Source organism: Carcharodon carcharias, chromosome 1, assembly GCF_017639515.1.
Source record: "Carcharodon carcharias isolate sCarCar2 chromosome 1, sCarCar2.pri, whole genome shotgun sequence".
Classification (NCBI taxonomy): Eukaryota; Metazoa; Chordata; class Chondrichthyes; order Lamniformes; family Lamnidae; genus Carcharodon; species Carcharodon carcharias.
This window is the reverse complement of record NC_054467.1, coordinates 222,916,384-222,942,677: the sequence shown is the minus strand read 5'-3', so window position 1 is coordinate 222,942,677 and position 26,294 is coordinate 222,916,384. Positions and strand designations below refer to the sequence as shown.

Genomic DNA, 26,294 nt, shown 5'->3' with positions numbered 1-26,294 from the left:
GTTCTTTTTATTATAATGAAGGCTATAATGGATATTTAGATTTTTATTTTATTTCATCTCAACATGGCTCCTGAAGTTTGCCTACAGTGAATACTGAGTAAGTTGGCATGAAGGATGGAAGGACAAAGAGTGGTGGGTAGGGGGTGCATGGGTTGTCATGAGTTAGCACAGATGAAGCATGGGGAGTGGGGGGATAGTAATGGGGTCTGAGGGGTGAAGGCTAGAGTGCCTAATATTTAACAAAACAACTGGGACAAAGTCCTAGAGAACCGAGGGGGGCGGTATTTTAAATAGTCTCCCTCAGCACTCAGCAGCACTTGTGAACGCCTCCCAACTGTATCCAGGGGCAGTGACCAGACTCTGTCCTGCACCCTGAAGCAAAAATCATGCCACTTGGGGCACTCTTTCCCAAGATTTGTGCACTGAGCTAAGAAATTTCCCAACTCAAGCTACTTGTCTCAGAAGCGAACATTCGGCCCATTCACTTCTTTGAGTGAATGGGCAAAAACTTTGGCAAATTGGAGTATAATGTGGAAAAATGTGACCTTGTCCACTTTGGCAGGAAGAATATAAAAGCAGCATATTATTTAAATGGAGAGAAATTGCAGAACTCTCGAGATGCAGAGGGACTGGGTGTCCTGGCACATGATTCGCAAAACGTTAGCATGCAGGTACAGCAAGTGATTAGGAAGGCAAATGGGATGTTGTTGTTTATTGCGAGGGAGATGGCATATAATAGTAGGGAAGTTTTGCTGCAGTTGTACAGAGTGTTGGTGTTCAGCACCTGGAGCACTGTGTTCAGTTTTAGTCTCCTCATTTAAGAAACGATATAATTGCAATGAAAGCACTGCAGAGAAGGTTCCAGACTGATTCCTGGGATGAAGAGGTTGTCTTATAAGGAAAGGTCAGACTGGTTGGGCCTGTATCCATTAAAGTTCAGAAGAATTAAGATGTGATCTTATTAAAACATATAAGATCCTGCGGGGACATAAGAGGGTGGATGCCGGAAGGATGTCTTCCCTTATGGGACAGACAAGAACTAGAGTACAAACCTTAAAAATAAGGGGTCTCCTATTTAAGACGGAAATGAGGAGAATTTTTTTCTCTCAGTAGATCAGTAATCTGTGGAATTCTCTTCCCCAGAGAGGAGTGGAGGCAGAGTCATTGAATATTTTTAAGGACAAGTTAGATCGTCTCTCTTGTCAGCCAAGAATCTAAGGGTGTAGTGGATAGACAGGCAAGTAGAAGCCACAATAAGGTCAACCATGATCTTAGCAAATGATGGAGTAGGATCAAGGGGCCGAATGGACTATGCCTGCTCCTAATTTGTAAGATCATTTTGCCAATCATCTTAAATGGGTGTCCTCTGGTTTTTGACGTTTTTGCCAATGAGAACTATTCTCCCTATCTACTCAGCCTAGACCCCTCATGATTTTGAACATCTCTGTCAAATCTACTCTGACTTCTCTTCTCTAAGGAGAACAACCCCAGCTGCTCCAACTGTTGGATATAATTTACATGTTGTCTTTTACTGCCTGTGATCAGTACTGTTGTATGTAAGGTGTGGTTTTTTTTACCCTCAAGAGTGAGTGGCCCAAAGAAATAATTCTAGTAGCAAGCTTTTTGTGCATTTTAAAATAAAGAATACAAAGAATATTATCATACACTTACTCTGACTTTAATACAATGTTTTACACACTCACCTCACACACTTACACACACAAATATTAGACAGAGATGAAGGTATTATTCTCTTACAGCTTATAATTATCACAATATCTTTCATGGCAGGCCTGTACTTTCTTGGATGAAGTTGGTGCTTTAGCTGAAGTGAGGCCTGGTAAAGCAAAGGATTCTCAATAAGCTGTGAAGTTTCTTGTAGTCAAATTTCTAGGAGGTTGGTTCTCAGGTGAACTTTAACTGGAAGAGTTTGGAGATCCTCCTCTCTCTGTTAGGAACTTCCACTTTCAAGTATTGCTGTTTATTATCTTGGCTGCTTGGATGACTTAGCTTGATGGCTTTTGGTGGAACTCTGTCTGCAAGCAGTTTCTTGTTGGTTTCAAAAGCAGACAAAAATGGTTCGCTCATCATGTGACTTGCATAAGTTCAAAGTCCTTTTTCCAAACAGAGGGTGAAGTGCATGTTGACTCCGGTCATTGTGTTGTTGCTTTACGTCCAGCCCAGTTTGGGTGGGAGAAACATCAATTTTTTTTCTTTATTCTTTCATGGAATGTAGGTGTTGCTGACAAGACCAGCATTCGTGGCCCATCCCTAATAGCCTTTGAACTGAGTGGCTTGCTAGGCCAGTTAAGAGCCAACCACATTGCTGTGGGTCTGGAGTCATGTATAGGCCAGACCTGGTAAGGGTGGCAGATTTCCTTCCCTAAATGACAATAGTGAGCCAGATGGGTTTTTACAACAATCGATAATTGTCAGATTTATTAACTGAATTCAAATTCCACCAGCTGCCATGGTACGATTGAACCCATGTCTCCAGAACATTAGCCTGGGCCTCTGAATGACTAGTCCGGTGACACAGCCACTACGCCACCACCTCCCCCATCATAATATAATGGAAGGTTGATAGGATCCATTCACATCCGTCTTACACACATTGAGTTTCTATGTTCCCTTTTATCCAGGGTGAAATAGAGACACAGGCCGGCTGGAGTTCTATACTTCTTTTGTTGATGATCCGTTCTTAAACAAAGGGATGTGTGAATTCCCCAGATGGCTGTAGATGACCATATTTAATTAGATAATTGTTCTTAGAATTTGACTTAGAATTGTCTGGAGCTCAAAATACAAATAGTCACATGATTTGCAGCAGCTATTTTAATAGTCTGTTTATGTCCAATTTTAAAACTATTGACTGAAAGTTCACAATAAACTGGGACAGGACACAATCTATCCACACTGCTGTGCATCTGGAGTCTCATGTAGACCAGACGGTAGATTTCCTTCCCTAAAGGACATTAGTGAAAGCAGATGGGTTTTTAGGACAACTGACAATGGTTTCATGGTCACAATTACCAAGACTAGCTTTCAATTAAAGATTTTTTATTAATTGAATTCAAATTCCACCAGGTGCCGTGGTGGAATTAGAACACATGTCCTCAGAGCATTAGCCTGGGCCTTTAGACTGCTAGTCCAGTGACATTACCCTCTGCAATTTCTACCCTTACATCTCTCAGTATCCACAGATGCAACCCATTTGGTCCTGGTGACTCATAAACCAAGTACAGGCAGCCTTTCTAATAACTTATTTTTATCAATTTTTAGCCCATCAGCTATTTTCTCTTTCATTAGGGCTTTGGCAGCATCTTATTCCTTTTTAAAGATAGGTATAAAGTACTTATTTAGTACCTCAGCTATGCCTCCACTTCCTTGCATGGATCCTCTTCTTAGGCTCCAATCAGCTCAGCCCTTCCCTTGCTACCCTTTTATTACTTGTATACCTATAGAATTTTGATTTCCTTTTACATTAACTACCAGTTTCTTCACATACTTGCTCTTTGCCTTTCTTATTTCCTTTCTCACTTACCCCCTGAATTATGCATATTTAGCCTGGTTCTCACTTGTGCTATTAACCTGACATTCATTATATGCAGCCCTTTACTGTTTCATCTTAATTTCAACCTTTTTCGTTATCCAGGGAGCTCTGGCTTTGGTTGGTCTACCTTTCCCTGCCATGGCAACGTATCTTACCCCTACCCTAACCATCTCCTCTTAAGGTAGCCCATTGTTCCGTTATAGTTTTGCATGCCAACCTTTGATTCAATTTTTCCTGGAGCAGATCAATTCTCATCCCACTGAAATTGACTCTCCCCCAATTAAGTATTTTCTCTAGTCTGCATTTACTACACAACCACATAACTCTCCACAGCACTTCTGCCATCACAAAGGGTAACTTAGATAAGGGCACTCCAATGTCACAGGCTTAATGGTTTCAAACAGTCTAAAGCCTCCTTTGTGTTACCAACATACAGATCTGCTATTTCTTCCAGACATGAGTGCACGCGCCTCTGCCACGCTACCCAATACAGGCACAGACTTTGTTTTGGTAGATGGGTAAGCGAGCAGCATCTGGCAAACAGTCAAAGAAATTTCTGATTGCCATCTTACCTATCAGAGTGTGTGCATGTCAAATGATAAAACTGTGCTAGATTTGGGAGATAGTGGTGTAATGGTAATATCACTGGAATAATAATCCAGATGCCCAGGCTAATGCTCTGGGGTATGGATTCAAATCCCACCACAGCAACTGGCAGAATTTAAATTCAATTAATAAACTGAAAGCTAGTCTCAGTAATGGTGACCATCATCAATTGTTTTTTAAAACCCATCTGGTTCACTAATGATCTATATGGGAAAGGAAATGTTTCATCCTTACCCAGTCCAGCCGATATGTGATTCCAGACCCACAGCAATATGGCTGACTCTTAACTGCCCTCTGCAATGGCCTAGCAAACCACTCAGTTCAAGGGCAGTTAGGGAGGGGTAACAAATGCGACGCCTAAATCCCATGAAAAGAATAAATGCTGCGACCCTTCATGTGGATATACACACATACATAATATATACATTTATACACATACACACGCACACACACAGTCATGAAGCTATTAATGTATATAATGTCATTGGAAATTTTTTTCAAATAGCGGTTTATTCAGTGGGTGTGTCTGTGTGTTTTAATTGTATTAAAGCCAGCTAGTCTGGGTGCTTTAAAGTATAGTAGCTTTGAGATGTAAACACAGAGGTAGAGGTACATCTGCATTTTGTTGAATAGAACATTTAAAGACTGGAGGTGAAATCTTGCACCTAGCTAGGAGATACCAAGCAATATGTTTATTACTAATAAAATTGGTACCATAAAAGGGGCTTTATTGTTAGAAGAGGTGGAGTTCAAAGGGTCTGATGATACAATGAGAACTTGCATTCAACGGGGAAGGCTGGGTATACCAGAAGGATAGTTTAGTGTATGCAGGGCAGAGGCATGCAGCATCAAAGCCTGTAAGCCTACAACTGTCTGCAAAGGAACCAAAGCAAAAGGAACCTCATTTTGAGTTTGTAAGGTGAAAATGTTTTGCCCAGTGTCTGCTTAAAGTCCATGGGTTGTTGTTGCCTTAGTAAAGATTAGTTTGGGAATTTGTTAAAAGTTATGATTGTAGTAATTTGTAGCCATGTGTATATGTTTAACCTGTGTAAGTTAATAAATGTCTCATGTAGTTTGATCTAAAAAACCTCTTGAGAAGTGGTGGTCTTATTCCTGAATTTAGAGTTGCAACTCAAAACATACCATTTGAAAATATAGGTTATGACAGTTATTTAAAGTTTCCCTCTGGAATTTTAAATAAAGAATTAGCCACTTGTGTGAGGTAACAGAAGACTATCTTCACCAGTGAAATCATACCTAAACACAAGTCACTGACTTAGCCAAAGGAGGGGGAAGGAGAAAAAAATTAGTGAGAAAATGAAACAAATTTTAATTGTGTGTTTTAAACACATTAATTCCACTTTTACTATACTGATATTCAAAGGAACAGCAGTTAAATTAATTAGTAGGATTAGATTTTAATATATATTTTTTAATCTGCATTATTTGTTAAATCAAAGCTCCAATATAACTAGTTCAACAGGACTTTAACCATCTCTATTCCTCACATTATAGATTGGAGGAAAAGAGTGGTATCAGAGGTTTAAAGCACAAATTAAAAGTCCTCACCCTGGTTCTGGTCATGTTGTACTGTACAGTTCGTATCACCACAAGAATGAGAAGGCTTCCCAACGAGATTTCAGTCAGAACACGCTCAGCGTACCAAGTAATATTCTTTAGTATCTGTGGAGGAGAAAGAGTGGGAAACAAAATCAATTTTAAAAAATCTATACAGCAAAGGCAAAACTAGTCAAAGCCAGCTAGCCAGTCTAAACAACAATTTCAAAAGAAAACAAAAAGAACAATTATTTTTTTTAAAAACACACCGGTACTTTAATCATGGCATGCAATCTTTCAACATTATCTACAGTATCAAGGCCACAACATTCTCTCTAAATTGATTTTTTTTTTCAAATCAATGTATAAACCTGCCCCCCCACCCCCCATTCCTCACCCCAGAGACATCTCAGGTATGCCAATAATGAATACAATGAATCAAAACAAAAAACTGTAGCATGCAATTTATTATCTTGGCACACATCAATAAATTACTAGTTCAAATAAATATAAAAGGTGCAGTGCTACAGCTGGGAATATAAAGGATGTAGAGTAGAAACCACAAGAGTAGGTGTTTGATACTGTTTTTAATCTACATTATTAACCTGAATATTGAAATCTAACGTAATCTTGCCAAGTTTGTTGAAAACATTAAGGCATGGAAAATGGTATGGGCAGAGGATATGGTTCAACACTGTACTGGCTTTGTTGATACAGCTCCAATGGTTATATATGTTGAGTATCAAGTCTACCAAAATTCCTACATCTCTCTTTTTTTCTCACCCTTAGCTTTTTCCTTAGACAGGAAAATGTACAACATATTCCATGTTGAGTACTTTACACGTCTAAGCATAAGTTTTATTTGCTATTTTTCTATCCAATTATATCCAACTCATTAATTTCTAACCTGCCTCCTAAAATTCCACTGCCTCTCCTATTATCTGAAAATGTGACCACTTTGACTTGAATTTCTGAATTCAGATCATTTATGTAAATTAGAAAAAGAAAGTAACCTCAACACCAAAGTTCAGGGACATCTTCATTTATTCTACCGCAGGATGTGGATGTTGCTGTCTAGGCCAGCATTTATTGCCCATCCCTATCGCCACCTTCTTGAACCTACAGTGCTGTTAAAAAGCAGTTCCAGGATTTTGCTCCAGCAACAGTAAAAGAACAGCGATATAATTCTAAGCCAGGATGCTGTGTAGCTTGGAAAGGAACTTGCAGGTGGTGTTGTTTCCATGTATCTGCTGCCCTTGTTCTTCTGGGTGGTAGAGGTCACAGGTTTGGAAGGTGCTGTCGACTGAGCCTTGGTGAGTTGCTGCTGACCTCACTCAGTACTTATCCCAATCCATTAATCTTCTAACAAGCAAGCATTTTCTACCCTTCAGCCAAGGTTTATCGTGAATCCCCACAACTTTTGAAATTAACTAACTGCCTTTCAATAAAATTGCACAAAAAAGGTTATGTTCACACGGTGTCATACTTCTTCCACCATCATTTGAGTTGTCATTCATCAAAGGAGTTGGGTCAAGCGGGAGCTTCCCCTTCTGAATCCACATTGATTGCTGTTTATTAGGTTATTGTTTTACAGATAATCCTCAAATTTACACCTGAAAATCTATTCCATTATTGTACCAAAAGAAAATAAGACCATTTCTGTTCTGCCATCATTTTTAAATTTGGACTTATTAGCCTGTGCACAATGTAATGGTATCTTCCCAGTCTTAACTGGCAACCAGATGATGAGCATGGTATACATGCCAATGCATTCTTTTATTACAAAATATGCATCTGGATAGGGCCAGCCAATATTCTCTCAAATAGGTAAACATCAAAGTGACATTCTGCTCTCAGCCAACCGATGAAATCATAACTTGCTGATATCTAGATTTCTGAGCTTAGACTACCATAACACTGGGTCAACTTGTTCCAGACAAAGGTATCATTTATAGTGGTTTCATTAAATCATTTAAATGGCTAGATTAAATCAGTTCAAAAAGATTTTTTTTTCCATTTTGTAGTGGTTTCCACCTATTGCTATTTTTTCTCCCTTTTTCTTTTGAAGGCACACACTTATGCTAAGGTAAAACTCCACAGACCAGCACTGCTCTAGCACATTGCTCAAGAATCCATCTTCAAATGGATTTGCATGATGTATCTTAGCAGGCTATTAATGGAGGCACTTGATATGACGTGGCAGGTGATGTGTGCCAGACGGACCAAATCCACAAGGGAAACTTGGCCACGCTATTACAACAGTTTTGCAATTTGTATTTATTATGAGAAGATTCAGGCACTGAATTCAGAAAAAAGTCCACCAACACATTGAGATTTTAAAACCTAAATTAAAAAAATTAACAAAAGAAAAGATTTCAAGCACAGTTACTTATTATAACAAATTCTAAAATTCCAAATGAACCGAACTACCACATACACACACCCTTTAAGACAACAGTCCAAAATAGATTTTAAATTTAAATAGGAAGCCAACAAATTTACCGAAACACCCACTTGACAGTGGAATTCCAAAGGCTTTTCACCAATTTTAATTAGTGGACACAGCAGACTTTTGCAAACATGGCTGGAGGCTTCCTCAAGGCTGTTTTACAAGGTCATAAAGTCATAGGGTCATAGAGGTCTGCAGCACAGAAAAAGGCCCTTCGGCCCATCCAGTCTGTGCCGGTCAAACAAGTACCTAACTATTCTAATCCCACTTTCCAGCACTAGACCCATAGCCTTGTATGCCATGGCATCACAAGTGCACATCGAAATACTTTTTGAATGTTATGAGGGTTTCTGCCTCTACCACCCTTTCAGGCAGCGAGTTCCAGATTCCCACCACCCTCTGGGTGAAAACATTCTTCCTCACACTCCCAACTAAACTTCCAGCCCCTTACCTTAAATCTATGGCCCCTGGTTATTGATCCCTCCACCAAGGGGAAAAGTTCCTTCCTGTCTACCCTATCTATGCTCCTCATAATTTTATACACCTCAATCTCCTCTGCTCCAAGGAAAATAACCCCAGTCTATCCAATCTCTCCTCATAACTAAAACCCTCCACCCAGGCAACATCCTGGTAAATCTCCTCTGCACTCTCTCTAGTGCAATCACATCCTTCCTATAATGCGGATTCCAGAACTGCATGCAATACTCTAGCTGTGGCCTAACCAGCATTTTATACAGTTCCAGCATAACCTCCCTGCTCTTATATTCTATGCCTTGGCTAATAAAGACAAACAACCCAAATGCCTTCTTAACCAGCTTATCTACCTGTCCCACTACATTGAGGGACCAGTGGACATGCACACCAAGATCCCTCTGATTCTCGCTACTTCCCAGGGTCCCACCATTCATCGTGTGTTCCTGTGCCTTGTTTGTCTTGTCCAAGTGCATCACCTCACACTTATCAGGATTAAATTCCATTTGCCACTGATCAGCCCATCTGACCAACCCATCTATATCCTCCTGTAATCTAAGGCTATCCTACTATTTACCACCCTAACAATTTTCGTGATATCCGCAGACTTACTGATCAGCCCTCCTATATTCAAGTCTAAATCCTTTATATATACCACAAACAGCAAGGAACCCAACACCGATCCCTGTGGAACCCCACTGGACACAGGCATTTAATCACAAGAACATCCCTCGACCATCACCCTCTGCTTCCTGCCACTCAGCCAATTCTGGATCCAATTTGAAAAATTGCCTTGGATCCCATGGGCTCTTACCTTCGTTTTCAGTATCCTATGCGGGACCTTATCAATAGCCTTGCTGAAGTCCAAGCAGACTATGGCAAACGCATTGTCCTCATCTACACACCCGGTCATCTCTTCGAAATTTTCAATCAAATTGGTCAGACATGACCTCCCCTTAACAAAACTATGATGACTGTCCTTGATTAATCCCTGCCTCTCCAAGTGTAGATTAATTCTGTCCCTCAGAAATGCTTCCAACAGTTTCCCCAGCACTGAAGTTAGACTGACTGCCCTGTCTTTCCCTGGTTTATCCCTTCCTCCCTTCTTGAATAAGGTCTTCTCAGATTTTACATGCCCCCTACCCAACATCACCTTCCTTCTTTATATACGTTTCTCTCTCTTTAATCTATAAATTCCATGGTTCAGTACATCTTTGGAAATGTATTTTTCCCATAATATAAAAATCTTTCATGTTGCCAATATTGTCAGTAACTTTTGGGAAAAATAAACATAATGACCTTGCCCCATTTATCTTGTTAGTTGTAAACATCCTACCATCCCTTTGAAACACAAACAACTCCTTCACTTATCTAAAAATGCAAATTTCCTTCACACCCTACATGCTAAGACCTCATCCATGTTTACTCACTAGCATTTCAAATGCCTTTTATCCCTAACTTCAAGCATGCGGCCTATCTGACTCTAATTTAATTAAATCACAGAGTCAGAATCATCTACACTCACACCCATAACCCTACTTTGAAATAAACCACAATGATATTATGAAAATTATATTTTTGTGACACACTAAAGCCAGGCATAATTTTTCCATATTGACATGTGCATTCACAAATCTGATTTACCACCAGAAATCATTAAATAGTTGACAGCAATGAGAATTTTAAGTGACATTTTCTTGGCATGGAGTTATATATCAGTTGTAGTGGCCTAATAATATTTTATTCGTTCATGAGCTGTGGGCGTTGATGACAAGGCCAGTATTTATTGCCCATCCCTAATTGCCCTTCCAGCATCCTCTCCTTCATCAGCAACTATCTCTGACTCCGAGTTAATCCATGTATATTCCAATTGAAATTTCACCCTTCATTTTTCAAATCCACCCACGAGTACAGGTATCTCCTAGACATTCAGCGTACCTTGAAATGCTGTTCTCGCCGTGTCTTCAGATTCACACAATGGTGTGCTGCCACATGCACATTCTCAACCTCTTTCTTTGGCAGCACCGACTCACTATCTCAAAGCTGTCCTGGTCCACAGTATTATTTTGTTCTTCGTCTCATCCAATGCTTTAAAAAAAAGCTTTTTTTCTTCTTTTCAAGTGTGAAGCTTTAACAAGTCAAAGGTAACAACACCCCTCCAGATCTCAGTTCCCCTTCACTTCCCTCTGAACCCATCCTTTTTTCTAATCTTACCGTTTGCTGTATATTCACGATACATTCTGTTCTCTGACCCTAAACAATCTGTCCTTAGCAAAGGCTACAATTCCATCCCCATACACCCCCAATTCAATTAATTTCAAGCTTGGCATAATGTTGAGCATTTTTTCTGAGCTTTTGACTCAGTGGTGAAATTAGAAGGTTTATTTGAAGATGGAATAATTAAAGTAATACATAAGACTACTGATACAGAAATTCTAGTCTGAATAGATTCTAATTAAGAAATGTAGCATGGTAGGTAAAGTTTAAATACTTAATTAACTCAATCCTTTCCAACTTACAAACGACACAATCTGCAGACTTCCACGAAGCTTAGAGTGATCAGTTCTTTGAATTCACCACCTCTCCCCAGGGGATGCCAGACAGAGGATCCGGGTATCCTTTCTGATATGACACCAGCCAGCAAATATGTCACTCAGAAACTCCACTTTTAACCCCTAAATTATCAATACCTTACCTCAGTCCATGTCTGTGTAATTTCATAATTGGTCAAATTAATTATTGGATTGTTTTAGTTGGAGTTTGATTACCTGCGTACATTGTCCATCCAAAGGAACGATGTGTCTTTCATAGTGTCTTTCCGATCTGACTTTGCACAATTGCCTATTCATTGCGCAGTCTCATTTCAACTTTGGTCAAAGCAAAACACTGCTGAGGTAGCACACAGTATCTGATTTGAGGCTGTCCCACAGACAGAACTCACAATGCTTAATTAATACAGTTTAAAACTAGCTTACAGACTTTGATTGAAGTTGAATTGATTAAGTAGCATAACTCAGTTAAGCTGTAATTGAATTAGTAATTAATCAAGTAGGTATAATGTTAAGGTTAGGTTAAATTCAACTGTTTCTGGCTAATTATTAATCATACACATTAATTAATATATGAGTGATTATAAAGTACAGAACACAAAATGGCTTCTTTGGCCATGTTAGCTTACTGCAGCAAATATAACATGAAAATGATTTATAAGTTTTTATGAAACTATTCTATCTTGAGTGTAGAACTTAAAAAGGTGAAATAATACTTATAAAATTAAAGTGTTGGGGGGCTGGTTAGCTCAGTTAGCTGGACGGCTGATTTGTGATGCAGAGTGACGACAACACAGCGCGGGTTCAATTACTGTACCGGCTGAGGTCATCTATGAAGACACCGCCTTCTCAACCTCACCCCTCGCCTGAAGTATGGTGACCCTCAGGCTAAACTCGCCACTAGTCATCTCCTTCTAATAAGAGGGCAGCCTATGGTTCTCTGGGACATGGCAAGTTTCATTTTCATTGAAACTTAAAAGTGTGAATGTTCAGTGTCAGCTGTGCCGATTAGGGTTAATTCTTCAGCTTGGCACAAAGGTACATTAGTTTCAATTAACCTGGTTCTTCTGGCACACATTTTCACATGTTATCACAGTTATAGACACATATAGGTTACAGGCAGCTCACCACCACCTTCTCAAAGGCAACTAGGGATAGGTAATAAATGCTGGTCCAGCCAACGAAGACCAAATCCCCTGAATGAATAAAACATAAATATATCTGTACATTGTTTCTACAACTAAATACATTAAATATTAAGAGTACATATTGTTGTGCTGACCAATAAGAAATACAAAAATCAATTCTAAGATGTTGTTTAGGTCACTTCACAGAATCTCAGTGCAGAAGAGGCCCTTCAGCCCATCGAGTCTGCACCAAGACATGAGAAACCTACCTACCTAATTAAATTTACCAACACTTGGCCCATAGACTTGAATGTTATGACATGCCAAGTGCTCATCCAGGTACTTTTTAAAGGATGTGAGGCAACCTGCCTCCACCACACTCCCAGGCAGCGTATTCCAGACTGTCACCACCCTCTATGTAAAAAAAATTTTCCTCACATCCTCCCTAAACCTCCTGCCCCTCACCTTGAATTTACGTCCCCTCGTGACTGACCCTTCAACTAAGGGGAACAGCTGCTCCCTATCCACCCTGTCCATGCCCCTCATAATCTTGTATACCTCAATCAGGTCGCCCCTCAGTCTTCTCTGCTCCAATGAAAACAACCCAAGTCTATCCAACCTCTCTTCATAACTTAAATGTTTCATCCCAGGCAACATCCTGGTGAATCTCTTCTGCACCCTCTCCAGTGCAATCACATCCTTTCTATAATGTGGCGACCAGAACAGTATTCCAGCTGTGGCCTCACCAAGGTTCTATACAACTCCAACATGACCTCCCTAATTTTGTAATCTATGCCTCAATTGATAAAGGCAAGTGTCCCATATGCCTTTTTCACCACCCCACTAACATGCCCCTCCGCCTTCAGAGATCTATGGACACACACGCCAAGGTCCCTTTGTTCCTCAGAACTTCCTAATGTCATGCTGTTCATTGAATACTTCCCTGTCAAATTACTCCTTCCAAAGTGTTTCACCTCACACTTTTCAGGGTTAAATTCCATCTGCCACTTATCTGCCCAGTTCACCATCCCGTCTATATTTTCCTGTAGCCCAAGATACTCAACCTCACTGTTAGCCACCCGGTCAACCTTTGTGTCATCTGCAAACTTACTAATCCTACCCCCACATAGTCATCTATGTCATTTATATAAATGACGAATAATAGGGGACCCAGCGCAGAACCCTGTGGTACACCACTAGACACTGGCTTCCAGTCACTGAAGCATCCTTCTGTCATCATCCTCTGTCTCCTACAACTAAGCCAATTTTGAACCCACCTCATCAAATTACCCTGTATCCCATGTGCATTTGCCTTCTTTATAAGTGTCCCTTGTCAAAGGCTTTGCTGAAATCTATATAAACTATATAAACTACATCAAGTACACTACCCTGATCTACACATCTGATCACCTCCTCAAAAAATTCAATCAAATTTGTTAGGCATGGTCTCCCTCAGACAAAGCCATGTTGACTATCCCTGATCAAACCTCTCCTTCAGATTCTCTCCTTCAGAATTTTCTCCAATTGTTTCCCTAACCCTGACATGAGACTCACTGGCCTGTAGTTCCCTGGCTTATCTCTACAACCCTTCTTAAATAGCAGAACCACATTAGCTGTTCTCCAGTCCTCTGGCACCTCCCCCGTGGCCAGAGAGGAATTAAAAATTTGGGTCAGAGGCCCTGCAATTTCCTCCCTTGCCTCCCTCAGCAGTCTGGGACACAAATCATCTGGACCTGGAGATTTGTCCACTTTTAAGCCTGCCAACACCTTCAATACCTTGTCACTCCCTATATCAATTTGCTCAAGAACCTCGCAGTCTCTCTCCAAGTTCCAAACCTTCATCCTCATTCTCTTGGGTGAAGCCGGATGTGATGTATTCATTCAACACTCTACTGATGTCCTCTGGCTCCACATATAGATTGCCTCCTTGGTCCCTAATGGGCCCTTCTCTTTCCCTGGTTATCTTCTTCCCATTGATATACTTATAGAATATCTTGGGATTTTCCCTCCTTTTACCAGCCAGAGCATTCTCTTGTCCCCTCTTTGCTCTCCGAATTGCTTTCTTAAGCTCCACCCTGCACTTTCTATACTCCACTAATGTCTCTGCTGATTTGATCCCCTTGTACCCGCTAAAAGCCTCTCTTTTCCTTCTCATCATATCCTGAATATCTCGGGTCATCCATGGTTCTCTGGGCTTGTTAATCTTCCCTATCACCCTAGAGGGAACATGTTGACCCTGTACCCTCCCCATTTCTTTTTTGAATGCCCCCTACTGCTCCTCTGTAGATTTCCCCACAAGTAGCTGTTCCCAGTCTACCTTGGCCAAATCCTGCCTTATTTTACTAAAATCCGTTCTCACCCAATCTAAAACATTTTCTTTGCAACTTGTCTATTTCTTTGTCCATAACAAGCTTAAACTGTACCAAGTTATGGTCATTATCACTAAAATGCTCCCCCACCACAACCTTAGCCACCTGTCTGGCTTCATTCCCCAGAATTAGGTCCAGCACTGCGCCGTCCCTTGTTGGACCCTCTACATATTGACCTAAAGAGTTCACCTGTACACATTTCAAGAAATCCACTCCATCCAAGCCCGTAACACTATGTCCATCCCAATTAATGTTGGGAAAGTTGAAATCACCTAATATAATTACCCTATTGTTATTGTAAATAACTTGCCGAATTTAAGATAGTTGTTTCTAGCTGTGTTGACATAATTCACTTAAAATTAGATGAATTAGCTTAAAACTGGCCTAAAAATGACTTCCACAATCCCCAGCTTTCTCCCTCCACCTGACCTCTTACCTTCTCTTGCCAGCGTGACATTGGCTGTCTAAATTTCTCTGTTCCCCTCATTTGCTCTGGACAGTCTCCCACAGAATTTGTTGCCATCTGTTCTCTTAGATCCAACTTGTTGACAAGGGTGATGCTGTTGACATCCTGCAGATGTCAAAGGTCAACACTCCCTCCGACTTCCCTTGGAACCATGATCTCACCACTGAACATCAAGCCATTGTCTCCACGTCTGTCACTGACCTCAACTCATATAGAAATATTACCTCCCTGGCCTCCAAACCTCAAAGTCCCCAAGCACAAACAGCCTGCTTCTACTTCCTCCCAAGATCCACAAACAGAATTGACCTGTTAGAGTAAGGACTTCTTAAAATATACTAGGCAAGTCTCTTGCGTGTTCCTGCTACCAGATTTTTCCTTTCTTCTTTCCACTTTCTCCCCTTTCTCAAACATTGCATCTCCAATAACTTAAAAACTTGCTACCTATATGACACACCTATAGTTTTTAAACTGTTGTAAAACTGTTCAGAAGTTTTTTTAAAATTAACTAATAGCAACAATAAAATCAATGAATTAAGATAGTTTTCCCAAAGGCTAAGAAAATAGAGAGCATAGTGACATACTGAATCCTAGTCCAGGAAGGTTCCATGCTCACAGGAATACGTGAGGGAAAACCCTTCTAAACTGACCTCTGCAGAACTCCAAAAATCAGTTAACATAAAAAAACAGCGACCTGTGTCAGTGGAGTCAGCTGTGCTGGATTACTACATCTTCGTCCATCCATCTGTAGAACCCAGGTGGTGGTTAAAATTTAAAAACTGGATACAATTTGTCTGGAGCAAACAATTGCTATATGGAGACTGGCCTATTTGAAAACCTGGCATTTATTTTTTATTCTTTAAAGTTGATATTGTGGGACAACCAATTGACTTTACCCATCGCGAAAAGTCAGAGCAAGTTTCCACCTGTATCGTTTGCGTCATAAATGGAGTTTTTCAAGTCTACTTGCCAGGTTACCTGAACATTCATAGTTGAAGTAAAGGACTTCTTCCGGATTTTTTTTTTTAATTCTTTTCGGTATTTTCATTTATGCCCTTGACTCTAATTTCATCAATTTTGAAGTTCTGTACTACCAAATGACAATCTGAGTTTCCGTTAACTATACATTATCAACTTTATATAATTTGTTGTGTTGCCTCCTTTGGCCACCTTGTATATAGACTGCAAATCTTAACCTTCTCTAATCTTTCCATAATGCCATCATATTCTGCTCTGTGCTGAGTTAGATGTTTGCAGTCTAGGAGTGCTGGGAACACTGTAGTTTTCTTGTGTTCCCCAACTTCGGAGTTTTTAAAAATGTCTTTACTTTGGTCATGATTTATATGGCTTGTAAGGTCACTTCAGAGGGCGGTTAAGAGTCAACCTGTAGGACTAGAGCCACATGTATAACACACACTGGATGAGAACAAGTTTCCTTCCCTAGGGAGCAGTGAACCAATCAGACAATCTTATATCCTCACTGTCACTTTTCCTTATAGTTTTATTTTTTTTTAAAAAACTGCATTCAAATTCTCAAACTGCCATTGTGGGGTCTGAACTCTCAAGATTCTGGATTATTAGCCATTCAGTAATTTAATTATTACACTATTGTACTGTATACCATATCCATGGAACTTGCTCCTAACTGGTGGAAAATGTATTTCAGCAGAAATCAGGCAAGGATGGGATCAAGTTTAACTGTCTTGTTTCCCTTATGTGAAATAAGTTGCCAACATTCAACATCTAGACTCTCATGTAAACAATGGTCTCTTGGGTAAGGTATTGTAGGACTTCAGGCTGGCATGTATGTACTCCAGCATATGTGATTATTTCCAGGAGAAACCATAGGTGGCATCACATCTTGAAAAAGTGTAAACAATATATATTGATTATTAAAACATGCAAGTCTTAAATGAAACGCTGTTTAATGAGGTGCATAGACCTACAAATTCTTCTCCTAATCCTAATTCAGAAAAGCATGCAAGTTGACATAAGCAGAAAACATCATAAATGCCACCACAACATAAATCTTTCCGTTTCTTGATTCTTTTCAAGAAAGCAGAGGCATGAGTGAACTATTAAAGCACACGTTTTTGGGAATTATTCTTAAGGCTTTGTATATGACTTGCCATGCAGCTCCGGACCATCCCTGGCCAATAATGATTTTGAATAGGCTTCTGATGATTCTCCTTTGCCTCTGAGTTAAGGCTCTCACCATAATACTTGCATAGTAATGTTTGAAATCATAGTCACTTGTCCTAACTGTGATATCACGAAACTTACATGTTATTGTTTGAATATGTAATACAATGTTGATTTTAAGTAATTATAAATATTTCCCAGCTCCATTTTCGTATCTTTTATGTTCCTTCACATTTTAACTATTGCAACATAATTAAAACGTTCCAGAATCTTATCTAAAAATTCCAATTTCCAACGGCTACACTCCATAAATACAGCAAAAGCCAGCAGTTACTGCTCATGCTGGTTCATTTCAAAAAAATTAGAAATTACTTAACAAGTTAAGAAAAAATTAGTTTGTGGAATTGAAATCCAAGTTCAGAACTCTTCAGCTGTGCAAACTGCAACAACCTGAAACACTGCCTACAGAAGTTATTTATTTCATTTTTGTTGGTGTATTTATATGTGGTTGTGCATCGTAAAAACATTTGGGGAGGCAGTGGCATAGTGGTATTATCAGTGGAGGAGTATTCCAGAGACCCTGGGTAATGCTCTGGGTACCTGGGTTCAAATCCCACCATGGCAGATGGTGAAATTTGATTCAATAAAAAAATCTGGAATTAAAAGTCTGATGATGACCACGAAACTATTGCCGATTATCGTAAAAACTTAATGTCCTTTAGGGAAGGAAATCTGCCGTGCTTACCTGGACTGGTGACGTGACTCCAGCAATAAAACTCTTAAATGCCCTCTGAACAAGTGCAATTGGGATGGGCAATAAATGCTGGCCTAGCCAGCAATGCCCACATCCCATGAATGAACACTAAAAAAAATTCATTGTTTTCAGCAACCATCTGTGCTGTGCGCTGATTGATCAGGTTGGGCATTCATCAGCTGACAATCAGAAATCAAACAGTTCAAGAGAAAACAGTCCATAGAGCAACTATTTACCCTTTATGCTTTCTCGTTCTAATGCACAATGTACTTAGGATGGGGGACTTCAATGACCATCACCAAGAGTGGCTCTGACCGAATTAGCAAAATCCTGAAGTCATATCTACCAAACTGCACTTATGGTAGGTAGTAAGGAAACCAACAAAAGGAAAAAAACTGATTGACATTGCGCTCACCAATCAACCTGTCACAGATGCATCTGTCCATGAAGGTATTGTTGGAATGATCATCGCACAGTCTTTGTGGAGACAAAGTCCCACCTTCACACTGAGGATGCGATTCATTATATTGACACTACCAACCTGTTAAATGGAGCAGATTCAGAAAAGATCTAGCCACTCAAACCAAAACAAGAAGTGCTAGAAAAACTCAGCAGGTCTGACAGCATCTGTGGAGAGAAAGGCAGAGTTAACATTTCAAGTACGTATGACTCTTCTTCAAGACTAAAGAGAAGTAAAAATGTGGTGAAATGTATACTGTTTAATGGGAGTGGGACAGGTGAACTTGGATAGAAGGCCAGTGATAGGTGGAGGCAAGGGAGAGATTACAAAAGATATCATAAACAAAAGGTGGAAGAGGTGTTGATGGTGGTGATACTGGCTCAAGGAGATGCTAATGGTGACACTGAGTGGAAAGCAGAATGAGCAAGTGACAGATGGCCCTAAATGGGGGTGGGGGGAGGGGATGGTGTGGGAGAAAAGATCAAAACGGGCTAAAAGGTGGGGATAAAACATGAATAAAAATGGAAATAATTTAAAAAAAATAAAAACAATAAAAATAGGTGGGGAAAAAATATATCTATAAAAATTGAAAAATATTTGAAAAAAAGGGGATCAAAAAGGGCAAAGGTTGGAGGAGAGAGTTTGTGGCCTAAAGTTCTTGAACTCAATGTAAAGTCCGAAAGGCTGTAAAGTGCCTAATCGGAAGATGAGGTACTGTTCCTCCAGTTTGCATTGAGCTTCACTGGAACAGTACAGCAGGCCAAGGGTGGACATGTGGGCATGAGAGCAGGGTTGAAGCTCAATGCATCTGGTTCACTAATATACTTTACGGAAGGAAGTCTGTCATCCTTACCTGATCTGGCCTCCAGACAGACAGCAATGCGGTTCACTCTTAAAACATCCTCTGAAATGGCCTAGCAAGCCACTAAGTAGTAACACACAGCTACAAAACCACAAAAATGGAATGAAACTGGACCGGCCATCGAGCATTAACCTCGGCACCGGAAACAACGGCAATCTCAGCCATGTCAACCCTGCAAAGTCCACCTTACCAACATCTGGGGGCTAATGCAGAAATTAGGAGAGCTGTCTCACTGACTAGTCAAGGAACAGCCCGACATACTCATCCTCACGGAATCACACTGTTGCAGATGCCACCATCACCATTCCTGGGTATGGTCAGTCCCACAAGCAGGACAGGATCAGCAGAGGCGGCGGCACAGTAGTATACAGTCGGGAGGGAGTTGCCCTGGGAGTCCTCAACATAGACTCCGGACCCCATGAAGTCTCATGGCATCAAGTCAAACATGAGCAAGCAAACTTCCTGCTGATTACCAAGTACCTACCTCCCTCAACTGATGAATCAGTACTCCTCCATGTTGAACTCCACTTAGAGGAAGCACTAAGGGTGGCAAGGGCACTGAATGTACTCTGGGTGAGGGATTTCAATGTCCATCACCAAGAGTGGCTCAGTAGCACCACTACTGACCAAGCTGGGTGAGTCCTCAAGGACCGGGTCTGCAGCAGGTGGTGAGGGAACCAGCAAGGAAAAACATACTTCCCTCACTAACATGCCTGCTGCAAATCCATCTGTCCATGACACTATCGATAGGAATAACCACCGCATAGTCATTATGCAGACAAAATCCTGCCTTCACATTGAGCATACCCTCCATTGTGTTGTTTGGCAATACCAGTGCTAAATGGGATAGATTTCAAACAGACCTAGCAACTCAAAACTGAGCATCCATGAGGTGCTGTGGGCCATCAGCAGCACCAGAATTGTACTCGAATACAATCTGTAACCTCACGGCCTGGCATATGCCCCACTCTACCATTACCATCAAGCCAGGGGATTAACCCTGGTTCAATGAAGGGCACGGGGGGGGCGGGGGGGCATGCCAGGAGCAACACGAGGCATACCTAAAATTGAGGAGTTTACCTGGTGAAGCTATAACACAGGACTACCTGTGTGCCAAACACCATAAGCAGCAAGCTATAGGCAGCCTAAGCAATCTCACAACCAACGGATCAGATCGAAGCTCTACAGTCCTGCCACATCCAGCCGTGAATGGTGCTGGACAATTAAACAACTCACTGGAGGAGGAGGCTCCACAAATATCCCCATCCTCAATGAACTAGGAACCTAGCTTATCAGAGCAAAAGATAAGGCTAAAGCATTTGCTACAATCTTCAGCCAGAAGTGCCGAGAGGATGATCCATCTCAGCCTCCTCCAGAGGTCCCAGCATCACAAATGCCAGTCTCTAGCCAATTCGATTCGCTTCATGTGATATTAAGAAATGGCTCAAGGTACTAGACACTGCAAAGGGCCCTGACAACATTCTGGTAATAGTACAAAAGACTTGTGCTCCAGAACTTGCCGTGCCCCAAGCCAAGCTGTTCCAGTACATTGACAACACTAGCATCTACCCAGCTATGTAGAAAATTGACCAGGTATGTCTTGTACACAAAAAGCAGGAGAAATCCAACCCAGCCAATTACCACCCCATCAATCTACTCTCGATCAACAGTAAAGTAATGGAAGGGGTCATCAACAGTGCTATCAAGCAGCACTTGTTTAGCAATAGCCTGCTCACTGATACCCAGTTTGGGTTCTGCCAGGGCCACTCAGATCCTGACCGCATTACAGCCTTGGTTCAAACATGGACAAGGGAGCTGAACTCCCAAGGTGAGGTGAGGGCGACTGCCCTTGACATAAAGGCAGCATTTGACCGAGTGTGACATCATGCAGCCCTAGCAAAACTGGAGTCAATGCAAATCAGGGGGGAAAAACTCACTGGTTAGAGTCATACCTAGCACAAAGGAAGGTGGTTGTGCTGGTTGGAGGTCAGTCATCTCAGCTCCAGGACATCACTGCAGGAGTTCCTCAGGATCATGTCCTAGGGCCAACCATCTTCAGCTGCTTCCTCAATAAAGTCCCTTCCATCATAAGATCAGAAGTAGGGATGTTTGCTGATGATTGCACAATGTTCAGCACCATTGGCAACTCCGCAGATACTGAAGCAGTCCATGTCCAAACGTAGCAAGACCCAGATAATATCCAGGCATGGGCTGACAAGTGGCAAGTAACATTCCATAAGGCCATTAAGATATAGGAGCAAAATTAGGCCATTCAGCTCATCGACTCTGCTCCGTTATTCAATGATGTCATGGCTGATCTGATAATCCTCAACTCCACTTTCCTGCCTTTTCCCCATAAACCTTGATTCCCTTACTGATTAAAAATTTCTATCTCACCCTTGAATATATTTAATGACCCAGCTTCTACAGCCCTCTGCAGTAAAGAATTCCACAGATTAACTAGCCTCAGAGAAGAAATTCCTCATCTCTTTTTTTAAATGGACGACCCTTACTCACTAGTTACAGGTTGCCACGCTAAAAATGCCCCCCTTATACTAACTCTCCGTCTTCTACTATCAATCCTCTATCCACGCTAATATACTACCTCAACACCATGGGCTCTTATCTTATTAAGTAGCCTTACGTGCGATAAATTATTTTGGAAATCCAAATATATTATATCTACTGGTTCCCCTTTATCTATCCTGCTTGTTGCTTCCTCAAAAGAATTCTAATAAATTTGTCAGGCATGATTTCGCCTTCATGAAGCCATGCTGACTCTGCTTGATTAGATTCTGTAATTCTAAATGCTCTGCTATTACATCTATAATGCACTCTAACATTTTCCCACTGACAGATATTAAGCTAACTGGTTTATAGTAACCTGTTCTTTTTGTCTCCCTCTCTTTTTGAATAAGGGTGTTACATTGGCAGTTTTCCAATCCTCTGGGACTTTCCCAGATTCTAAGGATTCTTAGAAGATTACTACCAGTGCATCCACTATCTCTGCAGCTACTTCCTTTAATATCCTAGAATGCAACCCATCAGGTCCAGAGGGCATATCGGTCTTTAGCCCCATTAGTTTCCCTAGTACTTTTTCTCCAGTGATAGTTATTGCATTTTTTCCTCCCCTTTTTGCCCCTTGATTATTTAGTTTTGGAATGTGATTAGTGGCTTCTACCATGAAGACTGAAGCAAATTATTTATTCAATTCCTGTGCCATTTCCTGGTTCCCCATTATTATTTTCCCAGCCTCATTATCTAAGAGGCCCATATTGACTCTGGCCTCTCTCTTCCTTTTTATATATTTAAAGAAACTCTTACTGTTCCCTTTTATCTTACTTGCTAGTTTACCCTCTAAGTTTAGCTTCTCCCTCTTGATTTTTTTTGGTCATCTTCTGTTGGTTTTTAACTTACCACAAATCTCTGCCACATTGTATCTTTTTTCTTTCACTTTGATACTATCCTTAACTTCCTTGGTTAACCCTGGTTGGTTTACCCCCTTCCTACAATCTTTCTTCCTCACTGGGACGTATCTTTGTTGTGAGTCATGAATTATTTTCTTAAAAGTCTGCTATTGTTCATCAACTGTCTCTTCTGCTGAACTCCTTTCTCAGTCCACTCCAGCCAACTCTGCCCTCATTCCATTGTAAATACCCTTATTTAAGATTAGCACAGATGTTTCTAACCTAAGTTTCTCACTCTCAAACTGAATGCTAAAGTCCACCATGTTGTGGTCACTGTTTCCTAGGGGATCTTTCGCTCTGAGATCTTTTATTAAACCTGCCTCATTACACATTACCAGATCCAAAATAGCTTGATCCCTGGTTGGATCCACAACATATTGATCCAGGAAACTGTCCCGAATACATTCTACGAATTCTTCCTCGTAGCTACCTCTGCCAATCTGATTTTCCCAATCTACATGAAGATTAAAGTCATCTATGATTAATGGAATGCATTTTTTACATGCCCTCATTATCTCCTGATTTATTCTCTGTCCTACAGTATAGCTACTGTTCAGGGGCCTATACACTACTCCTACCAGTGTCATCTTCCCCTTCTTCTGATCCAAGATGCTTTCTTGCCACTGCCCTTACTCCATCTCGTACTAACAAAGCTACCCCACCACCCTTTCCTTCCTGCTTGTCCTTTCGAAAAGTCACAAACCCCTGAATATTTAGTTCCCAGCTTTGATCTCCTTGTAACCATGCCTCTGTAATGGCTATAAGATCATACCCATTAACCTCTATTTGTGCTGTTAATTCATTTATCTTGCTCTGAATATCATGTGCGTTTATGTAAAGAGCCATTAATTTTGCCTTATTACCATTTTTTCCCCCCTTTGACCCTATTTGCTGCTGTTTTTTTATGTTTGTACACTCTGCCCCGTCCTGTCGCACTCTGGGTATCATTACCTAAATAGTTGCCCTGCAATGCTGCCATATCCTTTTCCTTTGTAAGCCTACATATCCCCTCTCCAGAACCATCCCCCCTCTATTTAGTTTAAAGCCCCCCCTACAGCCCTAGTTATTCACTTCACCAAGACACTGGTTCCAGCATAGTTCAAGTGAAGTCCCACTGGAACAGCTCCCTTCTGCCCCAGTACTGATGCCAGTGCCCCAAGAACGGAAACCCACTCCTCCCACACCAATCTTTGAGCCATGCATTTAACTACTTGACTTTATTAACCCTACGCCAGTTTGCCCGAGGCTCAGGTAGTAATCCCAAGAACCTTGGAAGTTCTGCCGTTTAATTTGGATCGTAACTGTTCAAATTCTTTTAGCAGAACCTCCTTTCTAGTCCTATCAATGTCGTTAGTACCAACATGGACAGCAACAACTGGATCCCACCCCTCCCATTGCAAGTTCCTCTCCAGCTCTGAGAAGATGTCCTTAACCCTGACACCAAGCAGGCAACACAACCTTCCGGACTCACGCTCACAGCTGCAGAGAACAGTACCTATCCCTCTAATTATACAGTCCCCTACCACTACTGCTTTGCTATTTCCTCCCCGCGCTTGAATGGCTCCCTGTACCATGGTGCCTTGGTCAGTTCACTCATCTTCCCTGCAGTCCCTGCTCATGTCCACATAGCTTGCAAGAACCTCGCAACTGTTGGACAGTTGCAGGGGCTGAGGCTCCTCGAATGCTACCCCCTGGGCCCCCACAACAGCTTCACCTGCAGTCACACCCTCCTATTCCTGATCACAGAACAAATTTGAATTACCTAATTTGAGGGGTGTGACTGACCCCTGGAACAAAGTGTCCAGCTAGCTTTCCCCTCCCTGATATGGTGCAATGTCTGCAGCTCAGACTCCAGCTCCTTAACTCAAATCTAAATTTCCTCGAGCTGCAAACACCTGATACAGATGTGTTCGCTCTGGATCACCTTGGTGTCCAGCAGATCCCACATGCTGTAGCAGCAACACATCACCCATCCTGCCATCACTGTCGTATTTTATTCAAATTAATTCCTCTAGTATCCCCGCTCTTTATAGTTTATTGAATTATTTTTTGTATACACCAGTATCAATCTTATACTTCACAAGCTATCAATAAGGGAAAGAGAAAAAACGACTAGAAACCTAAACACAAATTATTGGCCTTAGTTTGACTTTAAAGGTTAGAAATACTCACCAATCAGCTGCTCTCTGCGCTATTTTCCCTCTTGCACTTTTTAACGGTCTCTCACTCTTCTCGCACTCTCTCACTGTTAAAGATCACTCTACTCTTAATCTCTCACTATTAAAAGTTATACTCCTCTCACTGTTAAAGACCATGCTCCTCTCACTCCCTTACTGTTAAAGGCCACTCTCCTCTGGCACTCTCTCACTGTTAATGGCCCCGCTGCTTCTTTCTCACTCTTTCGCTGTAAATGGCGCTGCTACTTTTCACAAGTGCTCTGGCTGTAAATGGTCCCAATGCTTTTCACAAGTGCTCACATAGGCAACATCTAAAGGTCAACATTCACGCCACACAAGTGCCAGGCAATGATCATCTCCAACAAGAGAGAATCCAACCAACGCCCCCTGATGTTCAATGGCATTACCATCACTGAATACCCCATTATCAACATCCTCGGGCTCACCACTGACCAAAAACTGAACTGGACTTGCCATATAAATACTGTGGCTAACAAGAGCAGGTCAGAGGCCAGGAACTCTGCAATGAGTAACTCACCTCCTGGCTCCCCAATGCGTGTCCACCATCTACAAGGCACAAGTCAGGAGTGTGATGAAATACTCCCCACTTGCCTGCAAGAGTGCAGCTCCCACAACACTCAAGAAGCTTGACACCATCCAGGACAACGCAGTCCGCTTGACTGGCATCACATCCACAAACATTCACTCTCTCCATTACCAACGCATAGTGGCAGCAGTGTGTGCCATCTACAAGGTGCACCGCAGGAATTCATCAAGGCTCCTTAGACAGCACCTTCCAAACCCACAACCACTACCATCTAGAAGGACAAGGGCAGCAGATACATGGCAACACCACCACCTGGAAGTTCCCCTCCAAGTCACTCACCACCCTGACTTGGAAATATATTGCCGTTCCTTCACTATCACTGGATCAAAATCCTGGAACTCCCTTCCTAACACCACTGTGGGTGTACCTACACCACATGGACTGCAGCGGTTCAAGAAGGCAGCTCACCACCACCTTCTCATGGGCAACTAGGGATGGGCAATAAATGCTGGCCCAGCCAGCAAAGCCCACATCCCGGAATTAATTTTTTAAAAATGTGGAAAATTGCCCAGCTAACTAATATCCACAAAAAGCAGGACAAATTCAATCTGGCCAATTACTGCCCCATCAGTCTACGCTCAATCATTAGCAAAGTGATGCAAGGAATCTTCAGCTGTCCTATCAAGCAGCATTTACACAGCAATAATTGCATACCAATGCTCAGTTTGTATTCCACTGGGG

General features: G+C 41.4%; 1 protein-coding gene across 2 annotated transcripts in view; it reads right to left on the bottom strand.

Moving 5' to 3' along the window:
• dym (dymeclin) overlaps positions 1–26,294 on the bottom strand; it is a 553,915-nt gene that overhangs the window by 336,928 nt on the left and 190,693 nt on the right. For both annotated transcript variants that reach the window (XM_041192773.1, XM_041192774.1), the window contains exon 12: positions 5,729–5,842. In XM_041192773.1, coding sequence (XP_041048707.1) covers positions 5,729–5,842 — 114 coding nt within the window. The remainder of the gene's footprint in view (positions 1–5,728; positions 5,843–26,294) is intronic.